This window comes from Idiotropiscis lumnitzeri, chromosome 2, assembly GCF_059441095.1.
Source record: "Idiotropiscis lumnitzeri isolate Australia: NSW breed Sydney's pygmy pipehorse chromosome 2, RoL_Ilum_1.0, whole genome shotgun sequence".
NCBI classification, from domain to species: Eukaryota; Metazoa; Chordata; class Actinopteri; order Syngnathiformes; family Syngnathidae; genus Idiotropiscis; species Idiotropiscis lumnitzeri.
Genome location: NC_142392.1, coordinates 25869165 through 25896248, shown reverse-complemented (window position 1 = coordinate 25896248; position 27084 = coordinate 25869165). Strand labels below are relative to the sequence as shown.

The following is a 27084-nucleotide window of genomic DNA, read 5'->3' as shown; positions in this document are numbered from 1 at the left end:
ACAATGCTCAGGCCTATTTTCTCTCAGGGCAGTATCTGGTTACATCGGAACTTCAGAACCAAGACTGGTCACTTCTGTGAGCTCCAGTCCCTTCATAGTTTCATAAAGAGAATTACTTCCCATATCTATATTAGGCCATTTAAAAATACAAGACTTTTTTTTCATTTATTTCAATTTATATTTAAGCTTGTATATGTAATAATACAATATTTATTCAATTATTTTAATATGTAAAATTCTCAACAATTTAAACCTTTTTATTTCACACTTGAATATTTATTAACAAATTTGTTCTTTTGAATATGTGTGCAATTTAAATTATTCCATCCATCCAGCCATTTTCTGCCACTCATCCATGGTCGGGTTATTGAATTAATTTTTTAGTATTTTTTATAATTCAATATTTATTTCAAGATCAGGACTCTTCTCAATGAGTTCAATATTTATAAAATGTTTCTATATTTGTTATTAATTGAATTAAGTCTGTATGTGGTTTCCGATTTTAATATTTCCCTATTTCATTATATATCTAATCCAATGTATAAAAAATATAATATAGCATGAAAAAAAATATTTGGTATATTTGACAAATGATTTAAGTTTTTCCGAAGTGAGATTCTGCTTAGCAACAAACCCCAAATGCTTGTTAGAGCTCAACCTAGAAAGTGGTTTTAGCTCGTCAGAAATTTATTCAGAAAGCGAAATATTAAATGTATGTGAGGGGATATTTGAAGAGTTTGAGTTATGTTCAATGGACCATACATATACGAGCCAGCCAAACACAGCGAGAAAACCAGCGCTGACTCCAGTCGCCATCAAGTTGCCAACTCCTGACATACCAAAACCTTTGAGAGAAACTGAGACGATTTGCGTTTCTCGGTCTGGTTTTTTTTATCGTTCAACTTCTAGTTCAGTTTTTCACCTTTTCACAGCGTAATGAAGGCCAGTTGAGCAAGTGGAATAAGTGATTTTATTGATGATTGTGGAAGGCAACGATTTCATAAGCACCGTTTCTTCTCACACCTTTTCCATTAGGTACGATTAAAAAGACAACTGAAAAGCATAATGTTAAAAAATGTTATTCCAGGCAAAGGCAATTAATTTTATTTACATGTTTTATGTAAACACAAAAAAAAATCATCACTCAGACACATTGGTTATTCTGGCACGGAACACATTGGCTTAATGTCAATAAAAGAGCTTTGCAAAATTACATTTTTCAAAATCACATTTACATCTTACCACAAAGAGTCAGTTCCTTCAGTTTTTTTTTTGTCCATTTTTTAAGCTCCAAGGATTGCTGCAATTCTCGCCAGCACAATTGTGTCTCTCAGCACCCGTTTTAGAAAAGAATTTTTTAGCACAAACGCTGCAACTGAATGGCTTGTCTCCACTGTGCGTTCTTGTGTGGTATCGTAAATGTGACTTTTCAGAGAAGCATTTCCCACAAACTGAGCAGGAAAAAGGTTTTTCACCACTGTGTGTTCTTGTGTGACTTGTTAAATATGATTTTAGAGAAAAGCTTTTACCACAAACCAAACAGGAAAATGGTTTTTCTCCAGTGTGTGTTCTTGTGTGATTTATTAAATCAGACTTTCGAGAGCAACTCTTGCCACAAACTGAGCAGGAAAAAGGGTGTTCTCCACTGTGATTTCTTGTGTGTTCTGTTAAACTTGCCTTTCGAGAGAAGCATTTTCCACAAACTGAGCATGAAAAAGGGTTTTCTCCAGTGTGTAATCGAGTATGTGTTTTTAAATTCCACTTAAAAGAAAAGCTTTTGCCACAAACTGAGCAAGAAAAAGGGTTTTCTCCAGTGTGTGTTCTTGAGTGAATTATTAATTGAGACCTTCGAGAGAAACTCTTGCCACAAACTGAGCAGGAAAAAGGTTTTTCTCCACTGTGTGTTCTTGCGTGGCTTGTTAAATGTGTCTTTTGAGAGAAGCTTTTTCCACAAACTGAGCATGAAAAAGGTTTTTCTCCAGTGTGTGTTCTTGTGTGATTTGTTAAAAATGACTTTACATTAAAGCTTTTGCCACAAACTGAGCAGGAAAAAGGTTTTTCTCCACTGTGCTTTCTTGCGTGGCTTGTTAAATGCGACTTTTGAGAGAAGCTTTTTCCACAAACTGAGCATGAAAAAGGTTTTTCTCCAGTGTGTGTTCTTGTGTGACTTGTTAAACTTGAATTTTGAGAGAAGCATTTTCCACAAACTGAGCAGGAAAAAGATTTTTCAACACTGTGTCTTCTTGTGTGGATTTTTAATTGAAACTTTTGAGAGAAACTCTTGCCACAAACTGAGCAGGAAAAAGGTTTTTCTCCACTGTGCGTTCCTGTGTGCCTTACTAAATGAGACTTCCGAGAGAAGCTTTTGCCACAAACCGAGCAGGAAAAAGGTTTTTCACCACTGTGTGTTTTTCTGTGCCCTTTTAAAGACAGCTTTGAAGTGAATGAGTCAGTGTGACATGCCCTTTCACCTTTGGCTTGCCCATCATCATCATAATCATCATTAGTATCATCATCATTGTCATGGGCGTCTGATAATGTGTCCTCATTATGTACTTGTGATGGCCCCCAGTGGTCTTCATCACCTTTTGTTGTCACGTGATGACTTGAGCTGCTGCTTGGAGGCTCCGCCCCTCTGTTGTCCTCACTCTCATCCTTGTTTTCATTTTCAGTCTTTATATGGACAACGTTCAGTGGTGACTTGTTGATCTCCTCCTCTTCCTCCTCCTTTTTGATGTGAGTCCAGTCTGGCTCCTCTTTCACAGAATGGACATCGTTTTCACTGACGTCTGTCGGACACAAAAAGACAAACATACAGTTGGTTTGGTCAAGTCAAACCTTGTGCGTCGACTTTGTCTTATATTGTTTCTACCGTACTACCTTGACTGGTGCCTGCCGCACACGGAACAATGCGTGCGACCCCGACTTGGACCAAACCATGGGGGCATTTCAATAAATTACGTCCTACGATGTAAACCACCCTTTAGCAGGACAGCTGTGATAAACGAGCATTTAAAAAGGAAGCACGTTGCGGCTGATGCCCTATTTCATTCCTGACATCGTCCCAGACGTTTCTGGAAGCGAGCTGAAGTTAGCACACACAGGCTATTGTGTGCGTCTGATAGAACACCTGTTGTGGGACCCTAACTTATTAATGGGGGGGCACTGGGGGCCATCGCAACCTAATGTCATTGATAAAATAGGAATCCTTCAAGCGAAATACGTTTTCAAGTATTTCTTTTTGCATTTATAGATAGTTTCATCGTGGGTACTTTTTGCTTCCATTATAATCTGCATCCCTAAAAGAATTAAAGGGGCCCTGGAATCAGAGTCGCTATTTATTGCATGAGTAACGTTTGTTTTTTTACCCAAAATGACATTTATCCTGCTAGTACGTTCTGACATTACCCTTTTTATTTTTATAAAATTTCTGTTTCTAAATAAATTTTAAAACAAGATTACGTTTGAAGAGTAAAAGTTCTTACACATAAGCATCAAGCAAAAACACTTTCACTCTGACTTTCGTGTTGACATATTTGAATAATGACTGTATATATTAAAGTTATCCAATACATATTCAAATTCGACTAAGATACACCAAAATATTATGAGTTCACTGAATTATTTTGTAACCGCAATGATGTATAACAGCCAGAGGGTGTCAGTAATGAGTAACAAAGTAATACAAGACCTTCCACTGATACATCATGATTGTCATTTGGATAAATTACCAGGAACTATGAGTTGTGGGGGTGATGCAAACCACCTGGGCCACAGGAACTTTATGACCAGGAACTAAATGTTCCTGGGCTTGCTAGTAGAAAAGGGGGTTGTGACGTTCTCCCTTTTTAAGCCCATAGTAAGCCAAAGATGCAGATGCATTCCTTGCAGCATGCGCTTGATCACCGATGAGATCCGTGCAACCCTGGATGGATGCATTAAATGTATTTTAAATGTTTGGATGGGGTGAAACTACGCACACGTGCACAAAACAGTGCAGGACCACCCGAGGTTCATTGACCGAGCCAGTAAAAGTTTCATAAATAAGACCAATACGTACTTGATTTATTTAAAAAAACTTAATCCTTTGTGCTTTATCCACTAAAATTCATCAACCGCCATTGATCTTTATGCCGCAGTGTGGACAGTTTTTCGAGTCAGGTTGAATCATTCCATAAGGAATTGCTTGAACAAGATATGTCAGAGTTTTTGTCAAAAACGAGACAAGCCAAGATTGTCTATGTCACTTGCGAGGAGCAGTCCGCCAGGTTGTACCGGCATTAACTCTGTCAAATGGGGGAGGCTCAGATATAGCAAAAACAAATTGGACAAGCTGTGGAGCAGAGCACAACATCAGTCAGACCCCCGGGTCCACAACCCCCTCTGGCAGAGACGCAAACAGAGCTTTCGCTTCAGAGTGACCCATTCACTGTCTACCATACTGTCGAGAAACTCGGAAAATGTTCCATAACAGAAGAATTCGGAATGGGTGCTGAAACACCACACCCTGGTCGTGACATGGGGTATTCTACATCTAAAATTAAATCTGCCAACCGTCTTCACCAATGGGCCGAAATCTTTAGTATGATGATGCGCATCGATAGTGAATGTGATTTGTGGCTCAGCGAACAGAGACAATTCATACCGTTTCCTCTGCTCTGGGGCAAGGCACACATGCGAGGCAGCACCGGTAGACATCACAAATACATAATCCTAATGCAAGATGCACTTCTGACCCTCGAAATTGGGTGAATGCATCCTGACTAACCAAATCATTAGAACTCAGTGTTCAATGCAAAGGACCAATTGGTGGTTTGAAGGGGTGGAGGCGGCTACACCACGCAGACCAGAGCAGGAACAAGGACGTAGCACCTGCGGGAGGATGGAGACCCTGGTCTCAGAGCTGCCCAGTCGACTGGAACGGAGGACAACATATGCTTCCCCCGGCGGAAGTGCACAGTCAAATTCAGTCCCTTCTGGAAATTCAGTCCCACTCGAATTCCAGTGTTTGTTTCACAGGTGCGGGTTCGGTCCATGGCAGTGACTCGGCCAATCTCAAGAGTCCCACAAACGTGACAGTGTTGTTGCTCATTGGGATATGCAGAAGGAACTTGCAAAGCGTGGAATATCTTGTTCCACCATCAAAAACTGTTGTCCATCAATCGTCACCGGAAAGCCAAGAACTGCCGGTCCTTGAATGCTGAGGCTCTGCGGGCACCCCTATCGTGGAATGTGGTCCCAATCGGGTTGAGGCGTCAAGTGTGCGTTTGGAAGCCATAGAAGCGTTGTCGGAGGGGGTAGCGGTGGCGCCCCGTGCTAGTGGAGCTCTTTGTGAAAGGCATGGCGCTGGACCACAGGCTGACACATTTCAGGAAGTGGCTCGGTTTGGACCACTCATCACCCAGTGACCCCACAACAAAAGCACGTCCCACTCACAACCCATGTCTATAACCACCCCTACTTCTGTTACGTGACCTTGTTGACCGGCAGGTGCGGACAACAAGCCTGCTGTGGGCACTGCGTCACCAGAACCTGGCCCAGGAGCAGCGGAAATGGCAAGAGCAGACGCAATGGGAGCTGCATGCGTCGGCTGCTGGATTAACTGCTTCCCCCGGTTGTCATGACCCGTGCCGGTCACGCCTGTTTTGTTGTTGTTTTCGTCACCTCCCTGCCATGTGCACTTTTGTTTATGTTTCTCAGCTGAGCAGGGGCGTCTCCTCCGACGACCGACTCCGCCCGCGTCATCACGAGCGGGAGACCAGCCCACCGGCACCGCACCTGACATCCATCCACTGACTAATTACACACACTATTTAAGCCACCTACACTGACTGCCCGGCGTCGGATAATTTTCCTGCACTGCTCACGTTCATGACCCTGGTATCGATTGTGCTCATGTTCATGCATTTTTGCTCTTGCGATCTCTTTGTGTTCCACGTTTTGCCAGCTATTGCTCGGTCTCTTTTTGTTCCTCGTTTTCTCCAATTGGTTTTCCCTCTTGCCCTTTTGGCAAGCTATTTATGTTGATCGTTTTTCCTTTTCCTTGCCGGTGCAAGCGCTTTTCGTTCCGTCGTTTATCTCCTTCCTGGTGTGAGCTTTTCTCCGCCAGCGCTTTGTGTTTTCTCCTGATTTATCGACGGATGTAATGCTAAGATAGATATATTTGCCTTAATTGATGATTGGACTTCCACTATTGTGAATCAATAAACACTCTTTGTTAAACTGATTTTCCTGTGTCCGCGTTTGGAGAGTCCTGCCACCTTCTTCCCAGCGTTTCGCTGGCAAGACCCTGACAGAATTATCCGACCAGAACACGAGTAATCACAGGGTACGTATCTGAACAGCGTATCTCTTGCTACGTACCAGCAAAACCGTCGGGCCCTCCACACAACGGTACGCCTCGATCCTTACTGTGTTCCATGCCACAAAGTGCCCAATACGATACGTGGAAGCGCGCTTCTCTTCATTATTTCTATTATCAGCTCATAATTTTCCTGCTAAAATTTACACCGTGGCCAGGGTCTGTGCTCAAACTGAGCTTATTCACGACTATGTTGTCTATAGCTATAGTTTTACACTTATTTCTCATCTCTTTAAGCACTAGACCTTTCTTTTCTTTATCTTCTGCACATTTCTCCCGCACTAGTCCCCATTTACTTAGTTCCTATCATCATTTTTTTTCATTTATCTATTTATTTGTTTTTTTTATACATTTTCTAATGTTCTTGCATAGTGCGGTTACTTTGACATCTTTTAATGTCTTAATCATTATAGAGGCCTCTTGTTTAAACAATAATTGAAACTAACACAGGGACATTTTCCATGACCAACCAGCCAGCAGACCCACACGCACAAGCTCTCTTTAACGACCCCAAAAGCCCCGACCGCTTGGACACAGGCGCACAACACCCATTGTGAGTAAAAGCATCTCACTTGAAGTTCAGCCGGCCGGCTGTTGAACGCCTGCGCCCCAGCACCCTTGAGACCATCAATGGAGCAAGAATCCTGTTTGTGACGCCAAAAATGTGGTAGATTTTGTTGTTGATGTGTGGGTCTGGCTCAGCTTCCCTCCGGACAGGTCGCAGAGCATGGCAGAATTGGTGATGGAAAAAAATTCTCTGACACAGCCATTTTGGTTATTTTTGTCACGTGCTGATGTCAAAAGAAGTCTCCCCAAAAAGCAAAAAGGGAAAGGTGTCCCCTCTCTCCGGCCTTCCCTTCTTATCGGGAATGGCCACACCTGACATGAATATTGAAGGATTGTATTACGATTGCTGGTTCATATTTACTGAATATTGATTAAACAAAAACCATTTATCAAATGAAAGTAGAAGTACAGTGCATCGATAAGATTGACTGGGATTGTCGTCATGGTGTTTACTGATCCATTCATATGCTTAATTTATATGACTTAGTTTAAATGCAAGACCTCAAACTTGCACACAGTATTTTCATGACCCACACTCTCATTCAGAACAAACAGATTCAGTCTGCTCAGGTCAAACTGATGACAAACCAGATCACACTTCATGGACAAATACTTCAAAGCACATTCTCCACATAGGCCATAGAAGATACAAACATATCAAGTTGGGCCGGGGAGGACGTCACAGGGACACTATCAAGAACACCAAAAAACATAATTTGATCTGGGAAAACATACACCACACAATCTGTACACTGACAAGAATACAGGGGAATGTGAGCAGGAGAGACGGAGAGACTGCCGCCTGCCTGAGAAGGTCAGCCTTGGACCTGGAACGTGGACGGGCCGGGGGAAGGAGCAAGGACGACCGATTCAACCTACATGACCCTTGACATAAAAAACCTCCTAGAAAATGTGAGGCTGGGCTGAGATCGGCGCGCCATTTTTCGATAGTACTCGTCTGAGTACAGTTACTCGTCAGATTAAGAAAAAGTCGCCCAGATATCTGTATTTGTACTATTTCCTGAACGCCAGAAATTGAAGAAACTAAATATTGGAACTCTATTCAGTTGTTGTTGAGTCTTTATTTGACCCTATTCTTCTTGAGTACAAAAAACGAACATGCATTGGAGTAAGTTTGGCTTTTAAGATTCATTTACTAAATGTTTCTCATTTTCTCGGTGGCTCAACTCCAACAGTGGAAATAAAAATACACTACATCTGTCAGCATAGTTTTGAAACATGATGACATGACAAACTTAATTTCTTTAACAACATTTAAAAACCGGAATAAGTAAAATGTTAAATAATCAGTTCAAATTTTAAACTGGGAAAAAAAAACACGGAGTTGACCCCCCCACTAATGGTTATTCTTCGGCATCCATGTTCTGCACTGATTTCATTTGGCATAAACAAATGTTCAGCAAACCGGCAAGTAAAAGGCAATATTTAAAAATAAAACGGCAATAACCTTGAACGATTTCCCCCAAAAACTTAATGTTGTGATGTATATTTTTAACGATAGAAAGTCGTTCTTTACAAAGCAAATGAGAGTAAAACGTGTACAAACCTGCTTTGAGTGGCACAACACGAGGCTGGTTGCAAACTTCGTCCAGCAGTTGAAGATGTTGCTCGTTCTCTTCTTTGATTCCACAAAGTTCATCTTTGTACTTGGGTGTCGTTCTTTCACACATTTTCAAATGATAATTCCAATAATTCCGATCTCTGCTTGACGTAGAGTCATGTGCCTCTTTTGTTAGCGGCTAGCTAGCTAACAAGCTAAGCTAACTACGCCGAAAAGCATCAACGCGCGAAGATGAGGTTATCGGGACACAAAGACTTAATGAATTATGTCGTAGTCCTTTAGAGTAGCACTGGACATTCTGTGAGAAATTTACAGTCAGTTCCACACTAAATCAGAAGAATTTAGCGGTGGTTGTTTTTATTTCGGTGTGGACGGGTCGGTGAATGTGGTCGAGGTCCTTCGAAAGCTGCGCGCTTGCTTATGACGTCATGCTTTAAGCACGTATTTTTCAAATATATCTCTTTGCCTCTGTGTTTGTTTTTACACCTGGTTGTTCAGTTCTAATATATATTTTATATAATACTTTAAATCGGTTGATTAAAAAATTAACAAAATAACTAAATTCACGCCACATTGGCGAGACAGCTCTGACGTCACTTCCGCCTATGCCCCGAGAAACCGCTGCTGCTCCAGCAGTGGGGCGTTTAAGTTTCTTCTCCCGAACTTGCAACAATTCTGTGTTTCACTCGGGCTGAAAATTGTATGAATATAATGCCTGCATATACTAGCAGCGCTTCTCAATTATTTCACGCCCGCCCCTACCAAGAAGAAAGAAGATTCGCGCCCCCCCACCACCAATTTTTTTCTGTCTTTGTATATTGATGTTAGATTGTCAATAAAATATCCCTTAACTAAGCTAAATTGATAAGAAATATAATTTTGAGAACTATTATAGTGAGGATCTCGAAACTCTGTACTCTGTTGTGCAAATATTGATGAGATGATAAATATTTACTCATATGTTTTTTGTAAAAAAAAAAAAAAAGTTATTCATATTAGCAAACCAAACAGTTATTAATACGTACATAATATAGAAAAGGCAAAAAGAATAGCCAGGGGGATTTTAAACAAAAATTCTTTGTAAATAACATAAAGCAACAGCTTTTTTTTTTTTTTTTACAATATTTTTATTACTTTTTCACACATTATACACATGACAACAACATCAGAAAATAAACAAAAAAGTAAATAAATAAAATAAAACAGGCAGCACAGTGGGTGGTTGAGCACCCCACTGGCCCACAAAGTTTTGTAAAGGTTTTCACATTTCCTCAAACTCCTCTGCTCTCCCTCTCATGACATACATCAGTTTTTCCATTGCCATATTGTTTGTCAGTTCTTTTATCCAGTGATCCAGTGAAGGTGCGTCCGTTTTTTTCCAGTATAATGCAATGAGTCTCCTGGCCTGTAGCAATCCAAAGTCAATCAAAGTAGTTATGTTTGTGCAAGCCACAAAGTCTTTGGGGTAGATGCCCAGCACAAAAAGTTTCACAACATGAGGTATGTTAATTCCAACTATAGTTGACAATGTCTGTCCTACTCCTCTCCAATATTTTTGCAATTTCTGACATTCCCAAACGCAATGGAAGAGGGAACCCCGTCCCTCTACACATTTAATACAGGTGTCTGGTATAACAGGAGACCATGAGTTCAGTTTTACAGGTGTAATGTATGTTCTCATCAGCCATTTATACTGTAATAGTCTCATTCTAGTATTAACTGTTTGTTTCTGGGCTTTAAGGCATGCCCTATGCCATTCTTCCTCTGTTACAGCCTCCTCAAAATCAGAATTCCATGCCTGTAATCTATCAATAGAGGATTCATCATCATGGGTTACCAAAAGGTTGTAATACACAGAAATTAAACCTTTATCATCACTGTGTGAAAGTGTCAGACGTTCCAAATTTGAAAGGGGAGGTTCTATGTTGATCGTTTCGTATTTTGCAGATATGAAATGTTTGAGTTGCAGATATTTAAAGAAATGCTTTTTATGAATTTGATATTTATGTACAAGTTCTTCAAATGTAAGCAATATACCGTTATTATATAAATCACCCACACTTGCAATACCCTTTTCTGTCCATATCCTAAAACCCCCATCTGCCCTGCCAGGCACAAAATTTAAGTTACCCCTCAAAGGGGTAAAACGTGAAATTAGAGGAGTGTCTTTAATATGATGATGTGCTTTATACCAGATATCAATAGAGTTTTTCACAAACGGGTTTTTAGTCTCCTTTTTTAGGGTTTTATGGTTTGCTTGTTGCGGTTCGGGGAACCGTGAGCTGGGGAAAAAGAATAGAATAGAATAGAAATAGAATAGAAATCCCTTTATTGTCATTGTACTCAAGTGTGCAACGAGATTAGAGGGCTCCACTCTCCAGTGCAATACAACAATAATACAGACAAATATATAAATTAGATAAATAAAGAAGACAGTGCAATGGAATTCAGTACTGAATAGGGCATATAGAAACACATCACAATGCTGTTTTGCGAGGTTAGGGTGGTCTCGTGTGTGTGTGAGAGTTCAGTATGGAGATGGCTCTCGGAAAGAAACTGTTTCTCAGTCTATTGGTCCTTGATTTGATGCATCTGTAGCGCCTGCCAGAGGGCAACAGGTCGAACAGGTGTGAGTTTGGGTGGGTATTGTCATTGACGATGTTGAGAGCCCTTCTGAGGCACCGGGCGGTGTAGATGTCCGACAGTGGGGGGAGAGGGCAGCCAATAATCCTTTGCGCTGTTTTGACTGTCCTCTGGAGCCTCACTCTGTCCGCCTCAGTGCAGCCGCTGTACCAGGTGGAGACACAGTACGTCAGCAGGCTCTCGATGGACGAGTGGTAGAAGGCCAGCAGCAGCTTCCTGTCCAGGTTGAATTTCCTGAGGACTCTCAGGAAGTGCAGACGTTGGCGGACCTTCTTTACCACTGCTGTGGTGTTGTGACTCCAAGAAAGGTCATCGGAGATCTGTACTCCCAGGAACTTGAACGTGTGGACCCTCTCCACACACACGCCTTCGATGCAGAGGGGGGGCGGCACCGTCTTGTTCCTCCTGAAGTCGACGACAATCTCCTTTGTTTTAGCAGAGTTAAGGTGCAGTCTGTTGTCCTTGCACCAAGTTGTCAGTCTCTTTACCTCCTCACTGTAGGCTGTCTCGTCACCTTCCGAGATCAGACCGACCACTGTCGTGTCGTCAGCAAACTTGACGATGGTGTTGTTGCCGTGGGCCGGGCTGCAGTCGTAGGTGTAGAGGGCGTACAGGAGAGGGCTCAGGGACCCAAGAGCGATCGGGGTGATGTGAATAGGATTTATTGAATGAGGATGTAAGGGAGCAGCACGATCGGGAGCCGGCACCGGAGAGCTGGGAGTGGAGCGACGCGGCGGGTCGGGGGCGACCGCGGGAACGGCGATTGGCTGGCAGGCGGGGAGACGGCGAGCGCTGGAAGCGGGAGGCGGGCTGGCGGAGAAGCAGCGGGAGCGGCGCGGAAGAGGCAGGCGAGTGGCGTGGTGGGGGGAGAGCAGGCGAGGCGAACGCTGATCAGGAACGCGGAGATGGGCACGGGCAGCTCGGGTTCGGACGGGAACTGGACGGCTGGAGGGAGAACAAGACGACACAGAAGTCAGACGGAAACGAGCGACGAGACGATCGGGCGAACTTGCAGCGTGCAGGGACATGAGCCAATACCACGTAGGAAACGGGATAATCCGGCGTCTGGCTCCTGGCGCGGCTGGGTCTTATCCTGGTGTTGATTACTGTTGATGAGCAGCAGGTGCGCAGGAGCCGACGCCCTCTCAAGCCGTAGGCGTGCCTGGCTGGAACTGGCAGAGAACTGTAAACAAACATCTCGCCCGAGCCCCCCTAAACCCGACCCACCACATTGCTGAGTATAAGTAGAGCTTTAGGGGAAGTGACACTGAGGCTTGTTCGATAGACAGCCATAATGGATTCATCTCATTTGTAAAATAAAACACCATAGATCGCAATTGCGCAGCCCAATAATACCATTTTAAATTCGGAAACCGTTGTCCTCCTCGTTCATATGGGAGGTAGAGTAGTCGCAATCTCAACCGGGGTTTTTTACTACTCCAAATGAATGTGCTAAAGGTTTTGTTAATCTTAATAAAGAATGCATTTGACAATTGCAGTGGAATTGACTGAAATAAATATAAAAACTTTGGTAGTATATTAATTTTTATCAATTTAATCCGTCCAATTATTGATATAGGCAAAGTCATCCAACGATCCAGCGTTTCCTTCATCTCTGCAATCAAAGGGTCATAGTTGGAAGGGACCACTGTTTTAATTGAAGGTGTTATTTGCACCCCGAGGTAAAGAAATCCTTCTTTTGCGTTATTAAAAGGTGTTTTTACGGTTGGGTTTGTCCTTTCTTCCTTATTTAGAAATAGTATTGATGATTTTGAGTAATTGATATCATAACAAGATAATTTTCCAAATATGTCTATATAGCTAATAAGACTTGGGACGCTATTGTGTACGTTTGTTAAAAAAAGAATGACATCATCAGCATATAATGATATTTTATATTCCTGCCCCCCTAAATTAATCCCTTCTATACTCGTATGCGTTCTAACCGCCATCGCAAAGGGCTCTATGGCAAGAATGAACAACATAGGTGATAGAGGGCATCCTTGTCTAGTAGATCGTTCTAGAGTGATTGGCTTTGAAGCAATGTTATTTGTTAATATACTAGCCATCGGGCCAGTATATAGCAGTTTTACCCATCTGACAAAGTTAGCACCAAGTCCATATCTCGGCAGTAAACTAAATAGATATGGCCATTCTATTCTATCAAAGGCCTGTCTGGCATCTAGAGACAGCAATGCCATATCCTTAGTATTGTACTTTTCATGTATTATATTCAAGACCCGTCGTATATTATGAAATCCCTGACGCTTCTGTACAAAACCATTTTGATCATGATGTACCAGATATGGTATGTGTTTTTCCAACCTCTTAGCCAATAATTTGCACAATATTTTAGTATCACAGTTCATTAAACTTATTGGTCTAAAAGATGAACATTCCATTGGGGGCTTTCCCGGTTTCAAAATGAGTGTTATAATCGCCAGACGTAAGGAGGGCGGGAGTATCCCACTTTGAAGTGAGCCATTATACATATTCAATAAAGGGGTAAGTAACTTTTCTTTAAAAGTTTTATAAAATTCAATGGGCAGTCCATCATTTCCACCAGTTTTGCCACTTTTTGTACTTTGAATGGCTTCAGAAATTTCTTCAATTTCTAAATCGCTATCAAGTTCTTTTTTAAATTCATCTAGTAATATTTTAAACTGATACTGATCCAGGAATTCATTTTGATCTTCTGGTGTTTTTGACATGTCGGATTTATACAGAAATTGGTAATATTCTCTAAAGGTATCATTAATTTCCAATGGATCCATAGATATATTTCCCAATGAGGTTGTAATGCTCTTGATAGCTCTGTCGGTATGTCTTTTTTTAACTTGCCAAGATAGCAACTTACCCGCTTTCTCGCCTTGATCATAATAGGCCCTTCTCAACCACAAAAGACTATTAGCTACTCTATCAGCCGACAATTTATTATATTCAGCTCTGAGAAGGAGCAGGTCTCTTTCTTGTGTAGGATCATCATTTGTATTAAGATTAGTTTCCAGATATGCAGTCTTACTTTAACTTGGAATCGGTGCACATATTGAACAGTCAATATAATACTCCCAATCAATGTAAACCATGTAAAATATTGATCCCTAGTGGTTATTTGTAATTATTATACAATCAACCCACACTTTACTCACACACTAACTAAATAGCACAATTACAAAAATCGCCCTTTCCTTGGATTAGTTTCTTAACAACAGTCCAAGCTTCTTGTGGCTTCTTCCTGTAACTGTAGCTCCTATGCAACCGTCTTGCTTGTGTGTGAAATGCGAATTGAGCTTAGCGTTCACTTCTTGCCGTTGACGTGACGACGTCATCGTAGGCGGCCATCGTGCTGTTCGACGAGCGTTGAAGCAGTCTCCGGCGCCATCTTCTGTCCACTTGCGTTGGTGAAACAGACGCGTTTTCACTGTCGAGTTTTCACTGAAACTCCCTCCGCAGGCACGACAAACACAAATGGGTTTCTTTTTGTAACTGGTTTAATGAAGGCGTCTTACTCCATCACACCGTGAAAACTGTACACAAATAAATAATACAATTGACAATACATTCATAAAAACAACAAAGTAACTAATGTCACATACTGAATGAAACAATATAGAAACGAAAAAAATACCTCGTTGGCTGCTGCCGCAAAAGAGGGAATTGAAGGGTGAATTGATGAGGTGATAATTTGTCCTCCTTGTCTCTATTCTTAATAAAGTTTTGCTGAAGTGACCGCAGGGTCAAACCAGTTGATCATCTCTACACGTGTGGGGCCAAAACCGGGAAGTATTTAAAGGGAAACGGAAGGCAAGGGCGTGTCCTCCAAACAATGCAATACTATGTATAGAATTAAATGCAAATACTAATATGTAAATTACTTAACTTTATAAATTAACTATACATATAAATAACTAACAAGGAACAAATAAATTAAATCCATGCCCAATTATGGCTACATTTACAAAAGATTTTGGCAAAAAACGTATCAGTAAATATTTATCATGTCACTGATCGTGTAGTGGTACACTCGCCTGAGTTGTGTGCAGGCAACGTGGGTTCAGTTCCCTCTCAGTGACGGTGTCTATGTCCGTCCTGTGACTGGCTGGCGACCAGTTAAGGGTGTAGTGGGCCTTTCGCCCGAAGTCAGCTGGGATAGGCTCCAGCACCCTCCCGCGACCCTGTTCAGGATAAGCGGTGAGGATAATGACATGACATGACAAATATTTGTCATCTCATCAATATTTGCACAACAGAGTACTGAGCTTCGAGATCCTCACGATAATAGTTCTCGAAATTAAATTTCTTATCAATGTAGGTTAGTTAAGGGATATTTTATTGACAATCTAATCTCAATATACAAAGACAGAAAAAAATTGGTGGTGGGGGGGCGCGAATCTTTTTCTTCTTGGTAGGGGCGGGCGTGAAATAATTGAGAAGCACTGCTAGTATATGCAGACATTATATCCATACAATCTTGCAGCCCGAGTGAACCACAACATTCTTGCAAGTTCGGTAGGAGAAACGTAACCTTCCCACTGCTGTTCCAGTAGCGGCTTCTCCGGGCATAGGCGGAAGTGACGTTGGAGCTGACTCGCTTTTGTGGCGTTATTTTAGTTATTTTGTTAAATTTTTTTAATCAACCGAATTAAAATATTACATAGAATATATATTAAAAGAGAACAGCCAGGTGTAAAAACAAACACAGAGGCAAAGAAATATATTTGAAAAATACGTGCTTAAAGCATGACGTCATTAGCAAGCGCGCAGCTTCCGAAGGACCTTGACCACATCCACCGACCCGTCCACACCGGAACAAAAACACCCACCGCTAAATTCTTCTGATTTAGTGTGAAACTGACTGTAATTTTCTCAAAGCATGTCCATTGCTACTCTAAAGGACTACGACATAATTCATTAAGTCTTTGTGTCCCGATAACCTCATCTTCGCGCGTTGATGCTTTTCGGCGTAGTTAGCTTAGCTTTTTAGCTAGCGAGCCGCTAACAAAAAGAGGCAGATGACTCATCGCCAAGCAGAGATCAAGTGCGGATATTTTTTAATTATCATTTGAAAATGTGTGCAAGAACGGCACCCAAGTACAAAGATGAACTTTGTGGAATAAAAGAAGAGAACGAGCAACATCTTCCACTGCTGGACGAAGTTTGCAACCAGCCTCGTGTTGTGCCACTCAAAGCAGGTTTGTACACGTTTTACTCTAATTTGCTTTGTATAGAACGACTTTCTTTCATTAGAAATATGCATCACAACATTAAGTTGTTTGGGGAAATCGTTCAAGGTTATTGCCGTTTTATTTTTAAATATTGCCTTTTACTTGCAGGTTTGCTGAACATTTGTTTATGTCAAATGTAATCAGTGCAGAAAATATATGCCAAAGAATAACCAATAGTGGGGGGTGAACTCCATGTTTTTCCCAGTATAAAATTTACATTTAAAATAACAAAATAACATTTTCTGGTTTTTATATTTTGTTCAAGCAATTCCTTACGGAAGGAATTCCGCCTGACTCTAAAAATGTGCACACTGCCGCGAAAACGTCAATGGCGGTTGATCAATTTTAGTGAATAAAACACAAAATATTAAGTTTTTTTTTTTTTTAAATGAAGTACGTATTGGTCTTATTTATTTATGAACTATCTACTGGCTTGGTCGGGTGAGAGTCAATGAACCTCGGGTGGCCCTGCACTGTTTTGTGCACGTGTGCATCGTTTCACCCCATCCAAACATTTAAAATACATTGAATGGTTTGCACGGATCTCATCAGTGAACAAGCGCATGCTGCAAGGAATGCATCTGCATCTTTGTCTTACTATGGTCTCAAAAAGGCTGAAACTCACAACCCCCTTTTCTACCTACAAGTCCAGGAACATTTAGTTCCTGGTAATAAAGTTCCTGTGGCTCAGGTGGTTTGCATCACCCCCACAACTCGTAGTTCCTGGTAATTTATCCAAATGACAATGACGATGTATCAGTGGGAGGTCTTGTGTGACTTTGTTACTCATTACTGACACCCTATGGCTGTTAAGCATAATTGCAGTTCCAAAATAATTCAGTGAACTCTAAAAAAATATTATGGTGTATCTTAGTTGAATTTGAATTCATATTCCAGAAACGTCTGTGACTATGTCAGGAAGGAAATCGGGCATCAGCCGCAACGCGCTTCCTTTTTAAATGCTCGTTTATCACAGTTGTGCTGCGATAGGGAGGTTTACATCGTAGGACGTAATTCTGTGAAATGCCCCCATGGTCCGGTCCAAGTTGGGGTCCACGCATTGCTCCGTATGCGGCAGGCACAAGTCAAGGTAGCACGGTAGAAACAATAAAAGACAAAGTCGCTGCATGAGGTTTGACTTGACCAAACCAAATTTGTCTTTCTGTGTCCTGCAGACGTCAGTGAAAACGATCTCCTTTATGTAAAAGAGGAGCCAGACTTGACTCACATCAAAAAGGAGGAGGAGGAGGAGGAGATCAACAAGTCACCAGTGAACGTTCTCCCTATAAAGACTGAAGATGAAAACAAGGATGAGAGTGAGGACAACAGATGGGCGGAGCCTACAAGCAGCAGATCAAGTCATCACGTGACAACAGAAGGTGATGAAGACCACTGGGGGCCATCACAAGTACATAATGAGGACACATTATCAGACGCTCATGACGATGATGATGATGATGATGATGATGATGGGCAAGCCAAAGGTGAAAGGGCATGTCACACTGACTCATTCACTTCAAAGCTGTCTTTAAAAGGGCACAGAAAAACACACAGTGGTGAAAAACCTTTTTCCTGCTCGGTTTGTAGCAAAAGCTTCTCTCGAAAGTCTCATTTAGTAAGGCACACAAGAACGCACAGTGGAGAAAAACCTTTTTCTTGCTCAGTTTGTGGCAAAAGCTTCTGTCAAAAGTTTCATTTAACAATCCACACAAGAATGCACAGTGGAGATAAACCTTTTTCTTGCTCAGTTTGTGGCAAAAGTTTCTGTCAAAAGACACAATTAACAAGGCATGCAAGAACACACAGTGGAGAGAAGCCTTTTTCATGCTCAGTTTGTGGCAAAAGCTTCTCGCGAAAGTCTCATTTAGTCAGGCACACAGGAACGCACAGTGGAGAAAAATCTTTTTCTTGCTCAGTTTGTGGCAAAAGCTTCTATCAAAAGTTTGATTTAACAATCCACACAAGAATGCACAGTGGAGAAAAACCTTTTTCCTGCTCAGTTTGTGGAAAATGCTTCTCTCTAAAATAAACTTTAACAAAACATAGAAGAACACATAGTGGAGAGAAGCCTTTTTCATGCTCAGTTTGTGGCAAAGGATTCTCTGAAAAGGGACATTTAAGAGAACACACAAGAACACACAGTGGAGAAAAACGTTTTTCTTGCTCAGTTTGTGGAAAATGCTTCTCTCAAAAGTCAAGTTTAACAGAACACACAAGAACACACAGTGGAGAAAAACCTTTTTCTTGCTCAGTTTGTGGAAAATGCTTCTCTCAAAAGGCACATTTAACAGAACACACAAGAACACACAGTGGAGAAAAACCTTTTTCATGCTCAGTTTGTGGCAAGAGGTTCTCTCAAAAGTCGTATTTACGACGCCATACAAGAACACACAGTCGAGACAAGCCATTCAGTTGCAGCGTTTGTGCTAAAAAATTCTCCACTAAACATATTGCTGAGAGACATAATTGTGTTGGTGATAAAAGCAGCGATGCTTGAAGCTTAAAAAAACTGAAGGAACCGACTCTTTGTGGTAAGATGTAAATGTGATTTTGAATGAAATATGATTAATTGAATTTTGCAAAGCTCTTTTATTGACACTAAGCCAATGTGATCATTGCCAGAAGAACCAATGTGTCTGAGTGATGATGATTTTTTTTGTTTACATCAAACATGTCAATAAAATGAATTCCCTTTGCCTAGAACAACATTTTTTAACATTATGCTTTTCAGTTGTCTTTTTATCGTACTTAATGGAAAAGGTGTGAGAAGAAACGGTGCTTATGAAATCGGTGCCTTCCACAATCATCAATAAAATCACTTGTTCCACTTGCTCAACTGGCCTTCATTACGCTGCGTGAAAAGGTGAAAAACTGAACTAGAAGTAGAACTATAAAAAGAACCAGAAAGAGAAACGCAAGTAGTCTCCATTTCTCTCAAAGGTTTTGGTAAGTCAGGACTTGGCAATCTGATGGCGACTGGAGTCAGCATTTGTAACCACGGAGATGATGATTCTGCTGCTGCCTGAATTGGACCCGGGTGGCCACACGCCAGTGTCCCTGAATTTCACCGGCGGATCTTCAGCTATCCCACGTCTGGCCCCAGATTGTTGTGGAATTTTTAGCAGTAAGGGAAGATCAATGAGATAGTCTGGAAAATAAATTGTCTTTTGGGTCAGTCTGCTGAGTGATCTCAGTGGGAGAAGTGTGTGGGAAGATACTGATGCACACAGGAAGATGAAGATTTATTTGGCAGGAACTGTGTAATCTTAAAACAAAAAGATACTTTTTCTGCGTTGAGCCTACTTATCAGTCAAGGCCGTGTTGTTTTGGCTTCACAAAGAATTCTCTAGTACAAGAAGCGAAAGGCACTTTCTTCAAAAGCAGGTGGCCACAATAAATAACAAAAACCTTACTTGAATAAAACCTTACTTAAATAATTTTCCATCACATTAAGATTGAACAAAATAGTGACACAAATATTTAAAAAAATAACTACAGTAACAATTAAACATTGAATACTAAATTATTACTAAAACAGTTCAATGAATCTTGAAATAATTAATGAATCACCGTAGTTTATTGAATACTGAAACGAATAATGAAATATTTAAGGACTTATAACAGCACTGAAATCATTTTTAACACTCTAACATTTAGATAATAAAACTGTGACGTATTTTAATTTAAAATTCGCAACAACGTCGCTGGCGAAAAACCCTGTAAAAAGGCAAACATGTTGACATAAAGTATCACTTAATCATGTCAACTGTTAATAATAGGGAAATACATTTGGAATACTGTCCAACCGACGACATGGTGGCAGATGTTTTAACAAAACCAGCAACAAAAGTAAAATTCAATACATCTCGCAAGTTCATATTTGGGAACTAACATTTTTGTTCATGTGCATACGTTTAAATCTTACGTTTTTTCTCTGTTTAGAAGATAACAATGATTTGCATCGCAAATGGTGACATCTGTCGGTGAGTTGGTGACAGTGCTACACATAGCCAGCAGCCAATCATATCACAGCAGGGTGTATCCTGTTCTTCCGCTTTAGTGCCGAACAGAGAGCGGTTTTCTCGAAGGAAATCCTTTCAGTGAGACTGTGAAAAACGACGCCATCTTTCATTCGTCTCGTCGAACAAAGAGAAGCACACGAATTATCGCCAAGCAGAGATCAAGTGGGGATTTGTTGAGATTGGCGTTTGAAAATGTGTGCAAAAATGACACCCAAGTACAAAGAGGAACTTTCTGGAATAAAAGAAGAGAACGAGCAACATCTTCAACTGCTAGGCGAAGTTTGCAAGCAGCCTCGTGTTGTGCTACACAAAGCAGGTTTGTACACTTCTTTCTCTCATTTGCTTTTGTTATGTATTGATTGTAGTCGTTGCTCGTCGAGAATGCAGCGGTGCCCCCTGGGTAACTTGTTGATGACGTAAGTTGTTGTTGAGTGCGGAACAAAAATATACAGACGTAGTTGAAATGGCTTCCTGTCTCCCGAGTCTTTACTTTGGATATTAACCCTCCTACCCAAGTTATAACAGCTTTGTAAAGAACGACTTTCTATCGTTAGAAATATGCATCACAATATTAATTTGTTTGGGGAAATCCGCCCAAGGTTAATTGCCTCTCTCATGTCTTGAATATTTCACAAGTTTGTCTAAGTCAAAGATTTTGAATTTATTCACCTTTCCTCATCAACAAGTATATTATTCTCATTCTCTTGGTGCAAACTGTTAAAACAACTGATAAAAGTGTGAGAGTAACAAGTCCTCTTTTTTGTGGATCGTTTTCGAATTCATTGATGTTAGCGCATCTGTTGCAATCGTGGATCTGTGACGAATTTCACCTCCGAAGAAAAAGAGACGATTTCGTCGTATTTGCAAAAGAGTAGCTCATGGCGTGGTAAACGTACTCCAAAACAATTGAGTCTTGTAAGGCTTTCGTTATTGTGAGTGTTTCCAATTTCATAAAAATGTATTTTAGGTCAAATGTGTACTTTATTTTGAACGCACGTGCATAGAAGTGTGTTGTTTCATTAGGCTAACTGCTCATGTACTGCTCATGTGCAGTATATTAATGCACTCTATTTTTATTTCTTCTTTGTTGCAGTTACTATATTTCTAAATAAAATACCTCACAGTTGTTGTTTGTAAGGACAAGAGAACTTGATAAAAGCAAGAAAAGTACGCCTTGTCTATGGAGTTTTCTTCTTTATTTTTAATTATTGCGTTTTACTTGCACGTCTGCTGAACATTTGTTTCTGCCAAATGAAATCAGTGCAGAAAATGTATGCCAAAGAATAACCAAAAGTGGGGGGTAAACTCCATGTTTTTTTTCACAGTTTAAAATTTGAACTGATTATTTAACATTTTACATACATTTAATAGAAGGTCACAAAAACAAGGACCTCTTAAACCGGAAAACGTTCGTTCAGTGGAAACACAAGTGTCAATGCTGCCATTTAGCAGGAAGCCACAAAAACAGATGCACGTCTTGAACCGTGTTCGACAGGAAACCGTTTAGCTCGCATTTAACAGAAGTGTGACCCAAACATGTGTTGTAAGCTGAAACCGTTTGAACAACAGGAAGCGTGTGGACGGGTGTGATAAAGTCAAAGTGTTCATGTTTTTCCATTCTTTATGAGTTTGCATATTCAAATTGCTTTTGTTACAGGCCCCAGATTGGCAGGCGTGTTGACAGATAATAATCCTGCAAATGCAGGAAAAATAATGAGAACGGAGATCAGTTGTTGCTTTTTCAACGGATCTTGTCAGAATCGCGAACTCACAGAAACTGCGACACAAATCCACTTTACGGCAGCCTGTTGTGAAGATACAATCACATCGCTGTTACTGTGCTGTTCTTTTACTGCCCTCTGCTGTCGAAACACGCACACGTTTCAAATCAACCTGGAAAATGAATTTCCCTTCACCACATCAAACATCCCAAATTAACTAAACGGTGACCACATATTTAGTGGGTCACACACTCCCCGACAAAGAGAAAATGGCTCCCGACATTTAAAACTTACATTTGTACTTAACCAGGAAAACATTTAATTCCCACAAAAGCATGTTCCCAAATACCGTATCCTCGACGTAGGTGTAAATATTTATTCTAGACTTTCTCGCAGCAGTTCCCATAAGGCGCTAGTGTAGTAAAAGGCAGTGTCTGGTAAGGGGGGAAATAGGGCATGGGAAGGGGCTGTGTTCCCACACTGGCATAGCTTGAACTGAATAAAGTGCAAGTGGACCCATCAGTTCCTGTAGTCGATAGGATGGCTGCCCAAGTGAATCATAGGTTAAAATGTGTGTGTGTGGGGGGGGGGGGGGGCGTCTCCTTTCCTGAGTGGATCTCCTAACGGGCTCCTCCTGCGATGCCACATAGTCGGAGATGAGTTGTTCAGCCTCATATTCACCATGTTGTTGAAAATCTAGGGGTTCTGGCAACATTTGAAAATTGTCCTGGTTTTGCTGATGCTCATGGTTAGATTTCATAGCCTGTGACTGCAGTCCAGTGTGTTTTGGAGTTCTCAACCAGTATTGTAACCTAGGCGTCTCATCATCAGAGTTCTCTGAGTCACCGTCTGTGATGTGTGACCTATCTCTCCATGTTTCTTGTTATTGTTCTGCTGTTTTTTTCTTCGTTGTGATGGACTCTTCAGCTGATCAGGTAAATCTGCAGGTAAGTCATGAACAATGTGAAGGAGGTTTCGATGAAGTATCCGTATCTTATCACCCCCTGCCTCGGGACACACTTTGTAGACCGGGCTGTCACCCACTCGTTCTTTCACGACATAGATAAGTTGTTCCCAATCGGACCTCAACTTACCTGGTCCACCTCTCGCATTCATATTGCGAACAAGGACTCTGTCGCCCGGTTGGCGCACAACTCCTTTGACGTGGCGGTGATGATTCCGTTGGACTTTTGACTGTTCTCTGATACAATTTGATAGGCCTGCTTCATTCTCAGAGCCCACTTATTCGCATATGTCTGCGGTGTGTCAATCTGGTCTTTGGTTGATAAGCCAAAAATCACATCTACTGGGAGACGCGGGTGCCGGCCAAACAGGAGGTAATGGGGAGAGAAGCCTGTTACCTCATGTCTGGTGCAGTTGTCTGTATGCACAACCAGAGCTAAGTGCTGTTTCCAGTTACTCGTGTCTTTTTCCTCCAATGTTCTCAACATCTGCAGGAAAGTTCTGTTGAACCTCTCAGCTGGGTTGTCCTGAGGGTGATATGGGGTTGTCCTTGAGTGAGTAACTCCAGCCAGACGTCCCAGGGTCCTGAACAGGTCCTTTTCAAATTCACGGCCTTGGTCGTGATGCAACCGGGCTGGGTAACCAAATAGTGGTATAAAGTCAAAAAATATTTTCTCAGCCGCTGATTTGCCAGACTTATTTTTTGTTGCACAAACTTGGGCAAACCTGGTAAAGTGGTCTACCACAACTAATTTTTATTCATAGCCACCCTTGCTGGGTTCCAAATGCATGTAGTCTATTGAAACAAGTTCTAGTGGTGCTTAGGTGATAATGCTCCCCATTGGTGTTCTGACGTGTGTTACAGGTTTCTTCTGTTGGCACTTCAATGGCACTTCCTGGTCACATACAGCTCTATTTCCTTCTTCATGAATGGCCAATTGAAGCGGTCTCGCGCAAGGTGGATGACCCTCTCTGCTCCAACGTGGCCCATGTCATCATGGAGATGTTTTAGTACGATAGAGTGATATTGTGATGGTAAGAGGAGCTGTTGTCGCTGACCAGTGATCCGATACAAAAATTGATCTTTCATGTGGAGCTTTCCCCACTCATGCATCTGCCTGCTCACTACGCCACTAGCTCCCTTTCTGTCCCGATCGGTTAATTCTGTCTTTGTTCCCTTCAATCGGACCAACTCACCTATGGCAGGATCGGCTCTTTGCGATGCAACTAGTTCACTGTGACTAATGGTGAGTGGTGACACCTTCATATAGACTTCTAAGCCTGAAGTCAGATTTAGTGCGGCAACATAGGCAACATCTTGCTTTCTTGCACTCTCAGAGCCTTCCCATGTAGCTTGGATGGTTTCTCTCGTGAGCTCCTCAGTGCATTCCCTGACATAGGAGTCGATGTTAAGCGGGATGCGAGAGAGGGCGTCTGCATCGATATTCACTTTTCCCGGCCTGTACTTTACTTCAAATCGGAAGTCTGCCAGCTCACCCACCCACCTATGGCCCACTCCATTCAATTTAGCTGTTCCATTTATATATGTGAGGGGATTATTGTCAGTATACAGTGAACCCCCGGTTATCGCGGTTAATGGGGACCGAGACCACCCGCGAAAACTGAAAATCCGCGAAGTAGCGTCGCACCTTAAAAAAAAAAAAAAAAAAAAAAGACAAAAAAAAACACCGTGTATATATATACTTCGCACCTATATATATATATATATATATATATATATATATATATATATATATATACTGGTAGAGAGAGAGAGAGTGAAATTCATGTTATAACAAAAAAAAATTATTATTAAAACTTATTTTTTTATTCCCCAGGCATTATTTTTGTATTTATTCAATTACTTCTTTTTGTATTTATTTAATTACTTCGACTTTTACCTGCTGGTACGCCGTCCGGTGTGCCCTGTGAATGTTATGATCCTCCAGCAGAGCTGGAGGATTGAACAGGACTCTCCAAACGCAGACACGGGAAAAAAGGTGGTGATACAAAGATATTTATTATAATCACAATATAGTCAGTGTAATCAGCGCGTCTCGCAGCAGCTGACGAGACGATCGCTGGAGGAACGCCCATACAGCTGAAAAAACAAAAACACACGCGATGTCAATGCCCCCGAATATTTTTTAGACCCGCGAAGCACTGAACCCGCGAAAGGTGAACCGCGAAGTAGCGGGGTTTCACTGTATACCGTGAAATGTGGTGCATAAAACAAATAATCCCGAAACATGTCTCACGTTGCCCACTTTAGAGCAAGGCACTCTAGGTTCCCAGAGTGTAAATTGTAATTTTTCTCAGCGGGAGACAGAGTTCTTGATGCATAAGCTATCACCCTTAGGTTTCCATGCTGTTGCTGATAGAACACGGCACCAAGTCCATTCTCAGAGGCATCAGTGTGAAGCACAAAGGGCAGTTCAAAGTCTGGACTGCACTTCATCTCCTATGACTGCTGTTACACTGAGATCTTCTTCCAAGAGGTCACAAAGAGGGAAAATATCTTGTCCCGGTAAATATTTTTCCTTCCAAGCACGGTCGACAATGCTGACAGTGGCTCCAGTATCTAATAGAGCAGTTATAGCGTGACCGTTCATACTAGATTTTAAGAGGGATTTTCGCCCGATTAGTGGGGCTAACCTTTGAGGGGTTTGGTGTGTCTGAATAGCTGTGGCACTCATGTCCCATTTTTCTGCTGCAACACCTTCATGATGGGACGTATCATTTGGGGCGATCAGTGGATGTCCCGTTCCTCTGAGCGGCGTCCGTTTCCCGACTGCTTCTGTCTTTTCAATCAACTTATGGCACGATGACCCTCCTGCCCGCAAGGGAAGCAATGAGGACAATCTGGAAGGGCCTTGGCAATGCATTATGGGCATCCATACCGTCGAGCTGTCTTGCTCACTGGTCTGGTTTTGTCTGAGTCATCTCGGTAGGTTGTTTGACAGGGCCCTTTTGGTGCTTCAGCTGGTGTAACCATTCGTTTATGCGTCTCCATGGCTTGCGTCAAAGCCTCAACTTGAAAACTTAATTCTTGTATAACATTATCCTTACTTTTAACTTTAGTCTCTTCCACAGTGTGGAGTGCCTCAGCTGGGACAGCAGTCGTGCTGTGGGCTTGGTGACCTTGCGATTGAAATTGGGTCCAAGTCTCTGTTTCCTTTCACTTTCCTCCATCGTGGTCTTCAGCCCTTGTCTTCGGAGCGCGTCATCAGAGACAGTGGGGTAAGCGAGCAAATGGTTTTAGCTCTCGCCTGACATCTTCGTGTTTCTCCCCCATGCCCTTATAGACTGCGTTCAAGAACACGCCCTGGAGTGTAGCCGCATCATATTTGAAAAGTGTATTTGGCTGTTTTGACGCAAACATTTTTGTTTGTTCCAACCCTATCAAACGGTAGAGGAATTGTTGTGGAACTTCACTTTCCAACTGTCTAGCACACATCAATTCTTGGAAGAGCTCAGTGCTGCCCTTCTCACCAACTTGGGATTGTAGGAACCTTTTTAGCTCTATAAGAGTAAGATCTTCCTTATTGGTTAACATGTCTTTATAGTTTCCACTTTTTGTTACTCGAAGTATTCCCCGAATGATCTCTTCGTCAGTGTGCTGTTCTTTGGGTCCCCCATCAATCTGTTTACATAAACTGTGATAGCTAATGTCTGATGTTGTAGCAGTTATTTGCCCTCCATGTATCTTAAAATCTTTTCTCTGTAGCAAAGAAAGATCTCTGAGGGAAATCATACCTTCTGGTAAGAGAGCTCCTGTAGACGTGAAAGGTGAGTTGGAAATTGGTTGTGGAGTTGTGATGGTAAGAGTTGGGTGGGGCCTATCAGGCTGGCTCTGGATAGGCCGTAACCTAGACTAGATGTAGAAGCGCTCTGTCTAAATGTGTTCTGCACCTCTTCTAAGCTCCTGAGGAGTTGACGCATTTCATTATCAGTATCATGAACCGCCGTCTCAATAGCAGTATCTAATGATTCATGTCTT

The 27084-nt window shown here is 41.7% G+C and overlaps 1 protein-coding gene across 1 annotated transcript; it reads right to left on the bottom strand.

The window, feature by feature from the left end:
* Positions 1-1250: 1250 nt before the first annotated feature.
* LOC148342105 (uncharacterized) lies at positions 1251-4520 on the bottom strand. The gene is made up of 2 exons (XM_088288060.1): positions 4507-4520; positions 1251-2413 (listed from the first exon to the last, which is right to left on the bottom strand). Exons 1-2 carry the CDS (start codon positions 4518-4520, stop codon positions 1261-1263), a joined length of 1167 nt encoding a protein of 388 aa, XP_088144186.1. The 3' UTR covers positions 1251-1260.
* Between the last annotated feature and the right edge of the window lie 22564 nt (positions 4521-27084).